Here is a 17,455-nt window from a genome sequence, read left to right as displayed (position 1 = left end):
CGCCACCACTGGGCCATCGATGAACAGCATTATTATGTGATGGATGCTGAGGGAGTGCGTTAAAAGAGATTTCAACCGGGAAACATTCGGAAATAAGTTCTATTCATTGTCTCAATAATGTCGAGACTACCTAATCTTCTTTGAATTCTTTAATCATTTTCACGTCGGTTTAGGGAATTAACGGATTAACAGTAAGAAAAGCAAATGTTTTAAACAAATAAGAAGCTATTTTTGGCTACGCCAAATCTAGAAAACTTTTTACTGTCTTCTACAACAACAAATTGGTCCAAATTTAAAACAAAGCTGTTTATTGCATCGTTCTTTTGAAAGTTAAATAAAACGACTCCGAAATAAGGAAAGGTTTAAAAAAAATGCGGACGAACCGCTCCTTTTCAATGAGCGACATTGCACGAAATGCGGACGTAAGTCGTAAGGGTATTGAACACAGCTTTGTGCCTCGGACGAGGATAAACGTTACTAGAACTTCTGCGCTGGGTGAGAAAGATATCAAGATCTGTAAGACAAACTTACCAAGACTTATCAACAAAATAAAACATGAACGAACTAAATACCCAACTCCTAATAACAACTTAAAACTACGAAAAAAACAGAAAAGAAAATCGTGTCTAATTTTCAAATATAGTCGATTTTTCAGTCCTAATCTACACCACAAAATGAATTCTAGATGTGTGTTTATACATATAGTATATATGAGCATTAAAGATTGTCTAATGTAGACAGATTGCCAATATTACAGAACTATTAATATTCTATGAGAATGGATCGATATTAAAAGCCGCCTTAAGAAAAGGATTCACAATTTTCTAAAGATAGAATTCCAACAGATTTGATCAGAGATGGCATACACAAATATTAGACTTGATAAACCTTTCTCCACTATCCAAATCGAACTGATAGCTTCTGAATTATTCTGTGTTTCTAGGTTGAAAGCTGTTTTTGAACTCACTCCCCAGACATGTGTGTTTGGAGTACATATTTACGTATGAATGTATCTGTGTGGATGAATGTGTACTTCTTATGTTGGTTTACTTGGCTACTTACAGTTTATTAGATGCTGTATTTTGTGTTGTATATAAGCTAAGCTATATACGATATATATATTGGGGCAGGACCGCTGCCCACTTAGGCGTTCGTAGGGGGCGTGGATTACATATAGTATATAATATTGCGATTCGGTTAACGGTTATTGAGTAACGATATACACATAAACATGCGCTAAACATTTACGCTACGATCATGATGAGAGCAGCCACTTCCAGCGGCTATGTGTGTGTGATTTTGTGTGTTAGTGCTTTCCTAACACTTTCGTGTCAACGTCAATTCGCCACAAGCATAATACTGCGGTACCATAAGAAACTCTGGCAGAGCACGCCGCGTCATGTTGCTTGTTAAGGAGGACGAAGAGGCCGCCGGTTGTTTTGTCTGTTGAAGCTCTTGTTGCTGGGCTTGTCGCACAATGTGACCGATTTTACCTGCGAATATATAGACAAACCTGCATAAGTTCAGATATTACAAACTAATTACATAACGCATATCATAAAAGGGGTTTCCTAAACTAACGGAAAATACACATCTAAGGAACTATTTTATTCTTTACAATCATCGCATTTGCGGAAACTTCGAGTTTGGTTAAAAATAAATGTTGTAATCTATTTTCTAAGACTAGATTTACCCAGTATATTTGCCCGATGAAAGCATTTGTCCAGTTCACGCAACTGGGACAGATCTCTGTGGCGCGACCACGAGATTAAGATGTCGCTAACTTTAACGGGCACCATGGCTGGAGCTGGGGCAGAGGCTGTGTTGTTCCCCATATCCTGTGAGAAGAAGAGCAGCTTAGCAGAGGTTTGCCAGACTGTGGGTTGGCTTCTGCACTCACCTCTTTAAATTGCACATTCACCTGGTTTTGAGTGACCAGCTCGATCAGCTTCTTGATCTTGCGATGATTGCAGTGCTGCTTGGAGGCATGCAGGAGCAACTTTTTGAGACTCGCTAGCGCGCGCACTGGTGGCGCTGACAGTGATTGGAAATAGCTCTGCACCAGAGCGGCATTGTAGGAAATGTGAAGTTTGTCTAGCGCCTGCACCAGATGCTCCTCACTCAGATGCGCCGTGTGGAGCCGTGCCACCAGCAGCTCTGGTTCAGTCGAAAAGCTTTGCTTGAGCAGCTGCAAATACAATTTATCAGTTATCGTTATTGAAGGTCTAAATTCAACTCTCTCTCACCTGCATGCCGCCGAAATTATTATCACACGAAATAAACCTTTGGTTGAAGAGCGTGCCGCTGGCGCTAACGCGGCCACTGACATTGACATTGTTGCTGCCATGCCAGCCATCACCGATGCTCTTGCGCGATGCTGATGCGGCACTAGCACCAGCACCAAAGTGCCCGCCAAACTCATCAAAGTAGCCGGGGGAGCCGCTGCGACAGCGCGTCTGCTCCGCACGCGCATAAAGGGAAAGGCTACTGCCACGCTGCTTGCGGCACTTGGCACAGCTACTTAGATCCATAGCCTTGCCAATGGTATTGGCTAGAAACTCTTTTTCCAGGCAGTCTAGACAAGTCTCCTCGGTGTTGTTGAGATCAAAGTGCGCCACCAGCATGGGTACCGTATCCACATTTTGTTGAATCATTTGCACATTGGCACGAAAGTCTGTGCAGCTATAGCAGCGTTCATCGAAGCTGGCACTGTTGCCAGTGCCGGAGGCAGGAGCAAATGCCGAACGCAGCGAGCTGCGCGATTTCGATGAGGAATTTTTCGACGAAACAGAAGACGATGTGGAAAGGCGCTTCGGCTTAGCGCCTGTCACTTTGGATGGGCTTTGCTGAGCAGCCGGCTCGCTGGTACTGCGCCCGAAGCTTGTGTATAGCGTGTTAGGGAGTGAGTGGGCCTGCGAATCTTGTACAGTGACATCGTCAGCTGCCGAGGCATCCAAATCTGCGACGCTGCCATCTTTGATTTGATCCAAGTTAAGGCTGATGCGTGCAAACGTTTTGCTAAGGCGCAGCTTCTGATGCTGGAGTGCCTCCTGAGGGGGCAAATCGTCTATGGGGGAACTGTAAAGTTGGCGTTGTGTGGGCGTGGCCTGCAACATGTTATTGGTGGAGCGTCGCCCACTCAAGTGGTTGTAATCGCGCTGCATCAACAGCAAGTTGGCGTGATCTACGTCTACATTGGCGTCGTCTAGATGGCCGCTGGCAAATTCCAGCTCGGAGGGTGGGTCTGGTTCAAAGTCCATTTCGAGGAATTCCGTTTCATCATCACCGTCAACCAAGCCACCTGCACCGCCAGCAATGCCAAAATTTAGTTGGTGTCCACCGATACAGTCAAAGTCAGCGGCATCACCCCGATAGGCGTACACACAATCGTCCGAGTTTAGCGAAATTTCCTCGGCCTCCACATCGTCGTCGTCGAGCAGTATGAGATCATCGGGATAGTAATTGTCGCTCGCGTAGCTCAGATTCTCCGTCGAGTTATTCATGGATGTCCGACTGGAGCTAATGCCGCCGATGGCTGCGGCTAAGTCCAAATCGCCATTTAGCGGCGACAGCGCAGTCGCTGCGTAGGCGGCGCCGTTTTGTTGTAGCTGCCGCGCATGCTATAAGTATAAATCAAAAACAAAGGAAAATAGTATTGATTGGCTGGGAGGAGAGAGTTGCGGTAAAAACATGAACTCGCTTGCCTTATCAATGTCCCCACCGCCTACGGAGGCCCCTTCTACCGCACTTGCTCCTCCAATCGCAATATCCGAGTCTAAAACCAGTACGCCTGCTGCTTCAACTCCTCCGCCCTTGTCCTCTACGTGGGTAGCACAAGTATTTTTCGCCATTTGTTGCCTGTGCAGTTGCAGCTGCTCCTCCGCATTATGGACAGCGCCAGTCTCCACTAGATTATTGTTGATATTGAGACTTAATCGCCATTTATCTTCCATTGATGTGTGTGATGAATTGTTGTGTCTGTCCTAGGGATGTGTTTATCTATGCGCCTGTTACTTATTCGATTAGTTGCAATGCAGCAGTCACGCACAGAATTGTGAATAGTTGGTTACGAAGTATCGCTATATATTATCCGTTAAGTAGCACCAAATATATGGATGAAAATGTATTTAAATACTACTCGTTAAATCAAATAAATAAATAATTTCAATAATTTGGTCAATGCAATAACACAAATAACATAACAAAGATTGTATTGTATTTGTTTCTATTGCTACGCAGTTCGTTATTATTATAGTGACACAAATTTCACGGCTTTCGCAGAGATGAACCAAATTGTGTTCACGGTCACACAGTCAACATAATGGTACGTTGCCAGACACGGCGTAGACACAACAACAATATTTTGGTATTTATTTTAACGGATTTTCATCTTTATAAAAACAAACATGCAATTTAAATGTTTAACAAGGACAGTCACGAGTAGTAACAAACAATTTCAAATAAAAACAAAATTGCAAACAACTTTATTGAAGTCGCCCAAATACCTCGACACTGTGTAGTTAAATATGTTAAATTAAAATAAATTATGTGATTAGAAAAATTTACCGATAAATGCAGGTCATATTGGCGCCGTGATTAGAGTTGAAGATAAACTCTAGTTCCCTGTAGAAGCACTTACAATGCACTGTGTAGCTCTGGGTCCGTTTGTTTGGCGAATTATCATATTTCCACTTGCCCAACAGCTTAGGTTTCTGATTACTGAGAGCTATGCCCTATAGGCCAGGGGGCGTTATCTTTACAAGAGGCTGACCTGTACAAAAGAAATACACCCATTACTTACGTGAACCTCAAAATCCTTGGGAGCGCTCTGCACACAGAGACTGGGCGTCATTTCTTTGGCAACATGCGTGAGTGCTATTGCCTCCACAATAATGGGTTTGGCCAGATGCAGCATTGCAGTTGCTTTGGTGCCGCTATAGCCAAAGCAAGCGCCGGGGGCTAAGCTTGGTCGCAACATATTCACTGGCGGGTTCGAGCTGAAGTCCAGGCCGAGCAGCGACTTAAACAGATTAGTGCCACCAATGGGGCGCGCCTGTACCTTTGAAATCCGCGCTCCCAGTTCCTCTGCAGCGTAGTTGATGCGGTTTTTGCCTGTGGTCACTGCTTCGCTGGCCTTCGACGAACTTATACCACCACCATAAAATCCACATCCGGAACCCATAATCTGTTTCTTCAAATTGTACACATCGTCCATAAGGTTGCCGATTTTTCGCTTTACCAAAGCGTCCACATAGGCATTCATGGCATTAGAGTCCTCGCATTTTCCAGCTTCAGCGGCATTAGTCGAATCTCCGGCCAGGCAACTGAACTTGTTGAGAGATTGCTGTTTGTTTGAGGAGCAGCCTTGCCTTTGTTGCTCACGGAGCATGTGCTGCGAAATTTAAATGGTTAAGATTGGTATTGGGAAATACTTGCAGTCATGCAATTTACTGATATATCATCCACATCTTCGCGCAGCCGCGTGATTCCCTTATTATTATTACTATTGTCCGCCATTAGATAGTAAAAGAAAGCAGAAAGCAGAACAAAAGTTGTAACGTACGTTACACAAGCGCGACGGTGACTGCTGTCCATTGTGAATGGCAGAGTGGGTGCGCGGAACTAGTTCGCTTTTTTACGGGCGAATCGCTGGCAATTGGCTGCTGCTGCTGCTGCCGCTGCTGCTGCCGCTGCCACTATGTCTGCTCAGCTCTCAGTTCAGTTCTCTTCAGCTTCTGGTGGCGTCTGCTGCGCGTTTGTTTTGTCGCTGCCGTCGTCGTCGTGCTTGTTGTTGTTGTAGCTGCCACACCGCCTTATGGAGTAGATAAAAAGAAAGCCTTTCTTCAGAACTAACAATACACAAATTTCAGCCAGCTGCATACAAAAGGCCTGGGGCTGTCAGCAACGAAAACAACTATAACCGCAATTTTCGCTCAACTGTTGTTGTTTACGAAATATATTCGCTATAATATACATACATACATATGTATGTATATTTATTTTTCATCTATGTTGCCTGTCATAAAAAAAATTTGTTAACTTGTGCTATAAATCTGACTGGTAATTAAACGCGCCTCTTCTCTGTGTGTGTGTGTGTGCGTCTGTGTGTGCATGAGTCGAAAAAGTGCAATATAAAGAGCGAAAAATTGATTTTTTACCAGTGTCAGTGCCAGGTTGCAAGCGCAGCAGCAGCGACGCTTACAACGAAAACGGGCCAACTAAGTAAGTGACAGTAAAAACAAATCAACAAATTTTTTGAGCAACAACCACAACAACAACACACCCAGAGTCAAGATGGTCCAAAAGTATCAATCACCCGTGCGTGTTTACAAGTATCCGTTCGAACTTGTGATGATGGTACGTATTAACAGCATTTCTTGCTTTTTTATTTTTTATTTTGTTGGTAAAGATACATACACACGAACACATTCCACTCACGTACACACACACCTACACTCCTCGCGACACACGGTTAGGAATAACATCGCGTTGCAAGCCTTTCTTTTTCTCGTTGCCACATCTTTGCTTGAAGGCTGCATGGGTAGGGTATACTAGAAACTATAAACGCTAAATGTGGGCGTAACTTTTGAATCATAACTAGAAACTAGGAACTACAAACACCAAACACCGTATATAAAGACTTATCCATAAGAGAAGTAAGTTATATACAAATCTTATAAGTGTAGCATTTGTATAGCACCATCACCATCTAAAGTTTAAGTGAAATCGGAGCAGTATATCTTATAGCTGCCATAGAAAAGATCGGTTAAAAAATACTCCGTACTACCAAAATATATCATGCTTAAATACTAATTCGTTTTTGATTATGCTTCAGAATCAATCTTACTAGAATACCTCATCATTATCTTCAGTTTTATTTAAATCTGTGCACCATAACATTATCGTACATAACTGCAACCGGAAGGCTTGATGCAACAGAGTCTACTTGATTTGAAGGATAATGGTTGTGCAAGAGTTGGACTCTCTCGACCTTGTTTACGAGCTCTGGGCTTCAAGCCGAGTTCTTTCTCCTTTGTGCTACCCTGTTTTTTTTTTTTGTGTTTGTTTTTTTGCTTTTTTGCGGGTGCGAATTCATGTGTGTGGGTGGAATTGTCAGTTCACTTGCTTAATGTTTATGGCGATGCTTTTTATAACACAGAAATTTTAAATTTGCGAGCAGCTGTCGCTGGCAGCCTCTCCTCTCAGTCAGCCCCCCTCAGCTTCCCTTTAATCTACATTTGTTGCAACGCAGTCGGAACTCTCCTTCCGCCTGTTCTGTACATTTTTCTTGGATGGCTACCTAGCTGGCTGTATGTCGTGTTGCTTGCGAAAATAAATAAAATTAACCTTCAAGTTGTCGCTTCGAGCGCACGCCCGCACTGTCTTCTCTTCCTCTCTCCCTCCCTCTCTCCGCCTCTCAATCTCTCTCTCTCTCTCTCTTGGGCAAACTCTCTTTGGACTAAACGTGTTCTCTCGCTCTAGCAATTGCAAACGCGTATGTAATTTCATGAATGAAACTTACATTTACATATGTATATGCACACATACATATGTATGTACATAAGCATTGACGTAGACAGCATCTGATTTGGGGGGTAAAGGTTTTCTTCAATGATCAGATATTGTTGTTTTTCATGCTTTATACAATGAATGGCTATCATCTGTGCAATTATGACTAAACTAGTAAGTGAAGAAAATGAACGGATATTAAATGATTTGCACAAACTCTTTGGTATCTTAACATGCAAGTTATATTAATTCTGACGAACAAGGTTCATAATAGCAATACTTAAGAATAATATACTATACTCGTAGATATTATAATGATAGTTTCAAATGTTCCCTAAATCTTATCGGAAATAATTCAAATTAAAAATTAGGCTAATGGATTAATTCACACTATTTTATTAGTATAAACAAAATGTTTTTTACAAACAATTCAATAATTAATGATCTCAGTTTAGAATTTAAAAAAGGCGAGCTAGCAAGTTTTTTGAATATATTGGAGCACAAAAGTAACGTTTTAGACTCTAAAATTTAGAGAATAGGTAGAGATGCCTTTATAAACAACTAACATATGGAATTCCATGTTCGAACTGTGGGAGGGGATCGTTGCTCCCCTTTGCTTCGCCCATGGACCTAGTAAATACATAAAAACCTAGTGCCTGTGATTGCGTAGTTCGCCTTCTATGGCTGCTTTATACATACTCGTGCGAGTATATACATAGATATTGTGGCCGCAGAGAGCTGAGGCTTATATTGTGCCTGCTAGGAGATCAGGCAGGAAATTAAATATTATACCGCTGCATTGTTCAATCAGACAGCCAATTGAGCCACAAATTAGCACGAAGCTCCCATGTGGGTGTCTGTCTGGGTCCGGTTCTGTGTGTGTGTGTGTTTTGTCAAAACAACTGCCACTGATAAGACTACTTGTACAATGGCAGCCAAATTTGTGACAGAACTTAAATGACTAAAGCTCCGTGACGCATCAATCTGTATACATATAGATATGTATAGTATGTACAGTACATAATACATCGGAATCAATGGGAAGGGCTCAATTTAATTAAATTTGCCATATGTTCGCCCCTCCCCTTCTTCTGTACTATATATATCGCTCGCTGGCTTATGATAAACACATTTAATTTTAATTGAGCGGCGGCAGCAACAAAGTCATTATCTATGGAATTGTTCTCCACGTCAGAGTCACGAGTCTCCGACTGTCGACGACTGCGAATATTCTAAAATGCATAATTACTTACTATACATATGTACACACACACATACATGGACACATACATGCACACATTCATACTTTCATACTTACTAATGTCATTGACTCAATGACAGGCCAACAACAACAAAAACAACAAACATAAACTGCTAACCCACTGCGCAATGTCTGGCTTGTCTCTCTGTGCTTTTGTCTGTCTGTCTGTCTGTCTGTCTGTCTGTCTACTACATATCGCCTAGTAAGTCGAACTAATTGGCTTAACAGTAAATAATCGCTTTATACTATATACATACATATGTACATATGCATATGCTAGTATATCGCATAAATTGTAGAGTCACGTTGCTGGAAGGGTGATTTCAATTTCAATTCATGTTATTAAAGGTGGGATCGGAACAAACGCAAATTGCTATTTTCAATTGAACAGATTTTTCTCATACTACGTACTTTATACTACTCGTACTATTCTATACTCTCGTACATGAACGTTTTACGGGCCTGACACTAGACTTAAAACTAAACATAGAGTCTAACTTGACAATAAAACACAAGTACAGTCTATCATTATCATCATCATCTACCGGTTGTTGGTATTAGTGTTATGTTTGCTCTTTCGCTCTTTTCCACCAACTATCACAATCTCTTTCTACTGGTGCTTAGTTCAGTTTTTAGAAACAATCCTATTTATAAGTATTTCTACTCTTTACAACCAACGATGGAGCGTGAAAACTCTATACATATTTAAATATATTCCGACTACGAATTTTAAGCTCTAGTGTTTTATTATGCTACAAGATCATTATTCAAAAAATAATTATAATTATATTGTTAACATAATCTTGAAAACTGCAAAGGTATTTCTAGCCATAGCTTTGTACATTTATAGTACACTGATATTTTAAACTATATTGTAAAAACGTGATCTTTATAAGAGAAAGGGGATGTGGAATCTGAATTGGATGAAAATTTGTAATAATAAATGGATACATATCCAATCTTGGTGGAAAACGAATATTTAAAACTTTAGAAATTAAAGGATTACCTATGTATTCATGCTGATTTGCTTTGGCAATTTTTTAAAGGATTAATTTTATAATATTTCCATTTACTTAATATTAATATTATAATTTTGTACAGCTGGTAACATTGTTCGGACAAAGGTCACTAATTATAGGAACTCCTATCATTAAATTTTATGCAGATATTTCAAAAATATTAAAACATAATTTATTCTCACACCCAATTCCATTTCACTTCGTGCTGGCAATAGCAATGCGACAAGTCTGTCTGGCTGTTAGTATTATTATTAATTGTCATAAATATAATTGTAAATTAGAATTAAGTTTTAAATCAATTGAATCCAACAACAATTTCATGAATAACAAAACTACTTGACATAAACTGGGTAAAGCTATTGAAATAATTGTTTCCTTTGTTGGCATTCATTTAAAATGGTAATCTTTTTTTTACAAAAAACTAGATTATAAAATATATTAAAATATTCGTTTGCTGAGTACTGGCATTTGTCACAGTTTTTCAGTTGACAGTCAGTGTATATCTGTAGCTGCCTTACATAAAATTATGCCTCCTAGGCTATATCTTCCCCTACAAATGAGTCTAACCTGTTAACCCACAGCTGATGGAACATCGTCAGATGTGACAACAAACAATTCGCGCCAAACTGCTTAATAAACAATGAAGTTCCTCTTCCATCTGGATTCCTTATTCATGACATACAGCTTTGTAAATTCCAGCAGAAAGAAGTCAAGGTTATAGAAAGGAAAGTCCTTGTGTGCAATAATGTATGATTCTTGCATATTTATCAGCGCACCAACCCTGATGGGAATCAAGGCCATCAATTAGGTTTAATTGTAAGTTTTTATGGCTGACAACAAGTGTTGTTACCCACACGTTATTCATACTAGTATGTGTCACCGATTTAGCCCACTTTATATAGTTTATAGGTTGAAGGCGCTCCATAATCAAATTTTCAACGATGCCACTACTGCTCTGGTCTGTGAGGCAGTCTAAGTTTTTAATAGCCAATTAGCATTTTATATGCCTCGGAAGGATGCGACGGGAGCATAGCTAGAGAGAGAGAAAGGGAGAGAGAGAGAGAGAGAGGAAAGCCGCTGTTGTGAGACATGTGGGACTTTCTGGGGCGATGTTTGCATTGTAATTGTCTTTGTGCGACTACTGGCCATAAATTCGACCATGCGAAAGGCCAACAGGCGAATTGGCCGCTTTATATGGCTGCAGTGGTCATAAATCTTGGCCGCGACGCCAACGGGTGGCTGGGTGGCTGAGTGGTTGGGTGGTTCGTAACCAACATTCTGTATTTTTTCACACGTTCGGCCACTGAATAATTAAGCACCCTATACATAGTATAAGCCAAAAATTGCGTCCGACAACATGTTGCCTGTGCGTGTGGGTCACTTATTTTCCCACCAGCCTGACAGCACGTGCTGATTCCTCCGGCGAAAGGGCTGAGCCGCGACTCGGCGCGCGCCTTGAACTTTACCATTAAAATGCGCTTCCACTACAAAATAACAAACAGGTCAACCACCACACGCAGGATCGATTTTAGAGTAACTTTAAATTATATCATTCCCCAAAGGTCGGCCCAAAAATCGATGGGAATCAGTGGAAAAATTTAATTTCATCATCAAATATTTATTTATTGGGATACTTGTAGTAGGCGGAAGAGGCTACCACTGACTTGTATAATTAAAAGTTTTAGAAAGTAATGAAATATTAACAGTTGAATTCGATCGTTGTTTGTAAATAATTTGAGAGAAACCAAAGAATTGATGTAACTATTTGGCACAGGGTCTTACAACAAAACCTAATTCCTCCATGGTCATGGGCCGTGCACTACACTGACTATCTTATCTCTCTTTATAAAGCATTTAATTATCTGTACCATAGCATGACCCGTATCTTTAGAAAAAATAGAAGTTTATGATACAACAACGAAACGGATATACAACACATTATTCAGGGAAGGGTATACAAATAGTAAACGCCTTTTCTATTTAAATTTTGCCTTTACTGCGTAATTGAAATGAAAAATCAATGCCGTAAATTATTTGTGTGGAAACAAATGAAGCACTCGTATTTTTTTCATCAGCGTGCTAATAAGAGAAAGCCAATAAATTGTGTACCCCTTGTGGTATGGAATGTGTACGCAGATAATGCTTAGATATACATGCAAAACAGTTTTTAGCAATATTTGGCACGGTCATCCAACAACGGCACCTCTATAAATAGGTCATACACACACACACTCTCAGAAACAATACTTATACATACTGCCAGATCCAATGGGGGCCAAGTTCAAGCTCGAGAACGCGAACGTGAATTTCGCTGAATTCGTGTAACATGCAGTGTGTGTTGGCGGGTTGTCATAAATTGCCAATTGGCTGATGTTCAAGGCCAAGCGAACATGCGGGTACCACCAATTCTTGTACTACTTGCACTTTTCTTAGGGCATACAATTCAAATTGCATAAGTTTTATTGCCTACCCACAAATAAGAAGCATTTTCGAACACTAACTAATTTTTATTATGGCCTAAAAGTGCCAAAAATACCTGTAAATAAATTAAGAACAATGCCCAGAAATCTTGACAGGGAAATGATGACCTTGAAGCTTAGTTAAGGTGTACCTAAAGAGCTTCAAAACCCTTTGCTGCAAGCTTTTTATAGCCTGTACCCAAGGGGTCCGTCTGTCTGTCTGTCCGTCTGTATGAACGCAAGGATCTCAGAAAGTACAAGAGCTAGAATAACCAAACTTGGTATTCAGGTTCTCCTGAGCCCTAAGCACATCAAGTTTGTTTATCTTTTCTTATGCACCCCCCACTCCCCCACAATTCTTGTGTTTCCCATAACCCCCGTAATTCTTCGAATTCAAATTTTTTTTAAACTTGTTTTTTGTGGGGTGGGTAATGGGTATTTAAATGTTAAGCCCGCTAAAGTCTAGCATTTCTTTCTTGTTAAAACTAGTTTTGAATGCCATTGATTCCCCGCATTAAATGTATAGAATTATTGTTTATTCCTAATTTATAAATCGCTACATCACCGTAGAATTTGTTCAGGAGTCTGCTGCCCTATTTCACGAACTTCTTGCCGGTGATAAAGACTCCTCTTTTCTTCTTGGTCTCTTCGACTTGGCCGTTCCCTTGAGATTTACACGTGGATTCCGTACCATTCGATTGCCAATTTGTGGATCTAAACATTTCATGTGTTGTGCTCCAATTATAATATTTTTTTGACAAGCACTCCATTAAGACTTTTTCATCATTAATACACTTGCAACTTGATTCAGACAATCTCTAATCCCATCTTACTTCACTACTTGTTCCACTTTTTTAATTTCATTTTAAGTTATACTATGTATTATATTGAATTCTTTTGTATATTTATAATTTTTATTATTATTATTATTATTTTTTTTTTATATGCAATTCTTTTTTATATTTATAAGTTTTTTTATATTCATTATTATTTTATATTGTTTTTTCTTTTTGGAAAGTTATCAGTTCTTTGTTAAACATAAGTAAATAAAAAATTCCTTTAAATGTATCACAACTCAAGACAAGCCTTTTTATAAGCCGAATGTTAAGTATAGTAAAATTGTCTATAGGCTTAGTTATAAATCAACTATTTAGCTAAATTTTAGGCCACCAATACTGAAACAATTCTCATATAAATTGTACACAAAATCTTATCTACTATATTTCCTAACACAGGCCTACGAGCGTCGCTTCCCCAAATGCCCACAAATGCCAATCGTGCTCGATTGTGAGATCGTCAAGGACGAGTCCTTGGAGAATGGCGCCAAACGGAACACCAGTCGTCGCTGCAAATTGGCCGTGGATGCGCCATACATCTTCAAGAAGCTCATCGGCGTCGATTTCGTCTTCTTTCTGCAGCACAACTATCTCGATATGGCGAACCGTACGCTCAGCATAGAGGCCGTCAACGAGAGCTTCTCCTCGCGCATTGAGATCTTCGAGCGCTGTCGCTACTACGCCCATCCGGACAATGCCGAATGGACGTGCTTCGATCAGACTGCCACGCTGGACATCAAGAATTTCTTTGGTTTCGAACATTCCATGGAAAAGATGGGCATGAAGCAGTATACACAGACAACGCTGAAGGGCAAAGAAATCATTGAGTTCTTCATCAACCAACTTAAGGAAGAGGGTGTTACGGAGGTGGAACGTTGGACACCGCCCATAGATGGCCCCAAGTCGCCGCTGAAGGAGCAGGCGGCAGTGGCGGCAACATCGCTGACAGCGGATCAGCGTCACGACATTCTTCTCGACGGCGACTTCATAGCTCGCAGTCTTGGCCAGCTGTCGCCCATGCAGGAGTCGAAGCTGCTGGAGCTGCGAAAAATGCTCGATGGTGTTGATGATCTGGAGCGCATGCCCAGTTATCAGACCATATTGCGTTTTTTGTCAGCACGCGACTGGCATGTCAATCAGGCCTTTGCGATGTTGTGCGATTCGCTGAAATGGCGACGCGAGCATCGCATCGACGCTTTGCTTGAGGAGTACATGAAGCCGGCGGTAGTGGTGGAACATTTTCCCGGCGGCTGGCACCATCACGACAAGGATGGTCGGCCTATTTACATATTGCGACTGGGACACATGGATGTGAAGGGTTTGCTCAAGTCCCTGGGTATGGAGGGTCTGCTGCGCTTGGTGAGTGCGAACTTATAATTGGATTAATAGATCTTACTAAGCTCCCCACTGTCGCTTTTCTCTCAGGCCCTGCACATTTGCGAGGAGGGCATACAGAAAATCAACGAATCGGCCGATCGTCTCGACAAGCCTGTGCTCAACTGGTCCCTTCTCGTTGACCTCGAGGGTCTTTCGATGCGCCACCTCTGGCGCCCAGGCATCAAGGCCTTGCTGAACATCATTGAGACTGTCGAGCGGAACTATCCAGAAACAATGGGCCGTGTGCTGGTGGTGCGTGCCCCACGCGTGTTTCCCATTGCCTGGACTATAGTGAGCGCTTTCATAGGTACGAGTAAGACTAAGTATTATAAGAAACTATTTTCACAGCCATATAAAATATTGAATTAGATGTTGGTTTGTAGGTTATCCTTAGTTTAAGGGTCCGATTAACCGTCGGCATTCACACGCAGTGGGAAAGATATTGCAATGCAATTCGCTTTTTATAGCTGCCAGGTTTTTTCAGATGTAGGGACTGAAGAAGACAGTATAATCGAGTCGGATGTTAGGGTTCCACTCATTAGGTACTCAGAGATAGTGTCTAAAAATTAAAACTGCTTCAAATAAGTCAATTGGTTAACAAATTCTATCTTAAGTGGAAAAAGATAAGGTGGGAACCCAACCACGCATTGTCTTGTTGTGTGTTGCTATGTTGCGTAAGCCCAAAAGATTTACAACATTTCTCATTTCATATATATCATTTGATTCTTCACAGACGAGAACACCCGCTCGAAGTTCCTGTTCTATGGCCCCGACTGTGCGCACATGAAGGACGGGCTCACGCAGTACATTGATGAGGAGATCGTTCCCGACTTTTTGGGCGGACCTTGCAAGGTGAGTTGCAGTTATTAGTGGGTGCTGGTTGGGGCATTGTAGGTGTGTTCTCTGCGAAATCGGTTATAACAGCAATAACAGTTACTTTTGTATATGTATTCTTTTATTGTCATGTATTTGCCGCGCCTTTGTTTTCATTCCTTCAACTACTACTGGCGCTCAGACATATATGTCGCATGTGGAACAAGTCAATCAAAAATACCTAACGCATTGTTATTTAGCTGAATGCGATTGTGTAAGCAGCTCCTATTCTTCTATGCCAAGCAATAGCAAAAATCAAAAAGCAACTGCAACTGCAACGACATTGTACCTATTTAGATCTAAAGTGCCGTGCCGTTCATTCTTTCTTTCCTCACACATGTTTTTTGTCGCCTTTATTTTGTTTTAAGTACTACAAGTATATGTATGAACTATGTATGTATGTCAAGTCTATAAGCGTTTTATTCCTTCCTAATCTTTGTTGTGCGACGCCTTGCTGCGCTTTGGCTTAGCCGTGACATCCACAGAACCGTTTCATTGTCCATAGCGTTCATGCATACATATGTGTCCTTGGTCCTTTCTCTCTGCGTCAAAAACTCTTTTTGAAAAGCTTGGCCAAGCAGTTGCAATGTTCTGTCCTAGATTATTCAACAAATACACAACTATAGTCTCCGTCCTCTTCCCAACCCAGACAATGATCCACGAAGGCAGCCTCGTACCCAAGACACTGTACAAGATGGGCTCGCTGGAGGAGCAGGACGATGAGACGCCGGCGATATCGCGCACACAAGTCGAGGAGGTGAAGCGTCTGTCGAGTGTACATCACGACCATCGCAATCTCTACAAGACGGTGGAGCTGAAGGCAGGATACACACACGAGCTGCTCATACGCAACGAGGATCCGAAAAGCGTCCTCACCTGGGACTTTGATGTTTTGCGCAACGATCTGCACTTCACGCTCTATCGTGTAACACAGGACCTGCCGGACAAGAGTGGTGAGTCCTTTTCCAGATACAGGCATTAGCTGCTGCCTTTGGTCGTTTTTAAAGGGGGATTTCAGGATATTTTTACTGAGTGTTTTACATAGTGTTTAATATCCATGTCCATCTCGTAATTTTCAGACTCGGCTGTCTCCTATTTTGATTTGCCGGACTTTGTGGAGGGTGTGAACTATTTCCGGGAGGAGCCGACTCTGGTGTGTCGGCATAAGGAGAGCGTCCAGGGCTCGCATGTTATGCATCACAACGACAGCTATATTATGCATTGGTTCAGCCCGTCGGAGGCTCAGCTCAATCTCTTCTACGAGGTGCTCAGCTCGGTCAACTACAAGGGCTCCATGACCAGCTTGCAGTCGGCCTTCTCATCGAACTCGTCGGCGGCAAGCTCATGTCAGAGTCGATGATACGAGTTGAGTCGGCAGGGCGTTAACGCACACACTACGACGCCCCCGGCAGATGAGGTGACCGATATGGGGCTGCTCTCCGGCACCCTAATGGAGAAGACGTTGAACCTGTTTGACTCGTCGGATGTATTTTTTTAAGCCAGAAAAGTTGCAATCTCAGTTGTTTAGTTTAGCAGTTTAGTAAAATTTTAGTTTGAAGACACCTATGTACTATTTTAATCAATTGTGTGTAGCACTCGTTTGTTAATTACTATATTTTCATTCTATATTAGAAAGTATACATTATATTTTGTAACTATGTTAAGCCTAAAGTGTTGAACCTGTGAATTGCGTTTTAAGTCTTACGCCAATCAGCAACGACTTTTACGTGAGGTTGTACAACAATTTCAATTAATATACTTATCAAGAGCGTGCACGTCTGCCGCAATTTTCTCATTCATTTCCAAGCAAGTCAATTAGTCCATTTTAGCAAGTAGTAGCTGCATGCTTGTATATGATACATACGTATATGATATACACAGATACAAACAACGTAATAATTGTAAAGCAGATGATTTTATAATGCTTTTTATAACGATAATTTATAATTTTTAAACGAAATTGAAATACTTATTCTAGAAATGTTTTGGGCTATTCCTCGCTCGAGCAACCTATGAGATCTATCTAACCAATGACTACATGTTACCTAATTAGTTTAAATTATGGCAAAACTGAAGAACAAAAGAAATTTTTAGCCTATTAAAATAATTTTAAAATTGCAA

The 17,455-nt window shown here is 41.2% G+C and overlaps 3 protein-coding genes across 5 annotated transcripts; 1 reads left to right on the top strand and 2 right to left on the bottom strand.

Moving 5' to 3' along the window:
* Positions 1 to 1,080: 1,080 nt before the first annotated feature.
* Positions 1,081 to 4,025, bottom strand: LOC115626202. The gene is made up of 5 exons (XM_030521485.1): positions 3,705 to 4,025; positions 2,247 to 3,620; positions 1,901 to 2,188; positions 1,694 to 1,838; positions 1,081 to 1,493 (listed from the first exon to the last, which is right to left on the bottom strand). Exons 1-5 carry the CDS (start codon positions 3,951 to 3,953, stop codon positions 1,318 to 1,320), a joined length of 2,232 nt encoding a protein of 743 aa, XP_030377345.1. The 5' UTR covers positions 3,954 to 4,025; the 3' UTR covers positions 1,081 to 1,317.
* On the bottom strand, positions 3,950 to 5,821 carry LOC115626206 (SUN domain-containing protein 2). 3 transcript variants are annotated; one of them, XM_030521489.1, is made up of 4 exons: positions 5,452 to 5,809; positions 4,802 to 5,392; positions 4,567 to 4,733; positions 3,950 to 4,079 (listed from the first exon to the last, which is right to left on the bottom strand). In XM_030521489.1, exons 1-4 carry the CDS (start codon positions 5,593 to 5,595, stop codon positions 4,067 to 4,069), a joined length of 915 nt encoding a protein of 304 aa, XP_030377349.1. In that variant the 5' UTR covers positions 5,596 to 5,809; the 3' UTR covers positions 3,950 to 4,066. The 3 variants fall into 3 exon arrangements, with proteins under 3 accessions (XP_030377349.1, XP_030377348.1, XP_030377350.1); XM_030521488.1 differs by lacking the exon at positions 3,950 to 4,079 and adding an exon at positions 4,269 to 4,512 and having other exon boundaries at positions 5,452 to 5,821; XM_030521490.1 differs by lacking the exon at positions 3,950 to 4,079 and having other exon boundaries at positions 4,665 to 4,771; positions 5,060 to 5,392; positions 5,452 to 5,821.
* On the top strand, positions 5,762 to 17,005 carry LOC115626203 (protein real-time). The gene is made up of 6 exons (XM_030521486.1): positions 5,762 to 6,357; positions 13,484 to 14,443; positions 14,510 to 14,768; positions 15,195 to 15,313; positions 15,984 to 16,287; positions 16,414 to 17,005. Exons 1-6 carry the CDS (start codon positions 6,295 to 6,297, stop codon positions 16,692 to 16,694), a joined length of 1,986 nt encoding a protein of 661 aa, XP_030377346.1. The 5' UTR covers positions 5,762 to 6,294; the 3' UTR covers positions 16,695 to 17,005.
* The last annotated feature ends 450 nt before the right edge of the window (positions 17,006 to 17,455 follow it).

This window comes from Scaptodrosophila lebanonensis, unplaced genomic scaffold (assembly GCF_003285725.1).
Source record: "Scaptodrosophila lebanonensis strain 11010-0011.00,11010-0021.00 unplaced genomic scaffold, SlebRS2 tig00000080-arrow-pilon, whole genome shotgun sequence".
Taxonomy (NCBI): Eukaryota; Metazoa; Arthropoda; class Insecta; order Diptera; family Drosophilidae; genus Scaptodrosophila; species Scaptodrosophila lebanonensis.
The sequence above is the reverse complement of the archived record's forward strand: the minus strand, read 5'-3'. Positions and strand labels throughout refer to the sequence as shown.

What these genes read in the sequence shown, in the direction of transcription:
- LOC115626202 (XM_030521485.1), bottom strand. Translation starts at nt 3,953, where the DNA reads ATGGAAGATAAATGGCGATTAAGTCTCAATATCAACAATAATCTAGTG. An exon ending in ATAATTTCGGCGGCATGCAG is followed by an intron (nt 2,189 to 2,246) that starts GTGAGAGAGAGT and finishes TTGTATTTGCAG; the next exon opens with CTGCTCAAGCAAAGCTTTTC. An exon ending in TCATCGGGCAAATATACTGG is followed by an intron (nt 1,494 to 1,693) that starts GTAAATCTAGTC and finishes ATATATTCGCAG; the next exon opens with GTAAAATCGGTCACATTGTG.
- LOC115626206 (XM_030521488.1), bottom strand. Translation starts at nt 5,595, where the DNA reads ATGGACAGCAGTCACCGTCGCGCTTGTGTAACGTACGTTACAACTTTT. An exon ending in AAGATGTGGATGATATATCA is followed by an intron (nt 5,393 to 5,451) that starts GTAAATTGCATG and finishes TAAATTTCGCAG; the next exon opens with CACATGCTCCGTGAGCAACA. An exon ending in CCAAGGATTTTGAGGTTCAC is followed by an intron (nt 4,734 to 4,801) that starts GTAAGTAATGGG and finishes CCTGGCCTATAG; the next exon opens with GGCATAGCTCTCAGTAATCA.
- LOC115626203 (XM_030521486.1), top strand. Translation starts at nt 6,295, where the DNA reads ATGGTCCAAAAGTATCAATCACCCGTGCGTGTTTACAAGTATCCGTTC. An exon ending in CGTTCGAACTTGTGATGATG is followed by an intron (nt 6,358 to 13,483) that starts GTACGTATTAAC and finishes TTCCTAACACAG; the next exon opens with GCCTACGAGCGTCGCTTCCC. An exon ending in GGACCTGCCGGACAAGAGTG is followed by an intron (nt 16,288 to 16,413) that starts GTGAGTCCTTTT and finishes CGTAATTTTCAG; the next exon opens with ACTCGGCTGTCTCCTATTTT.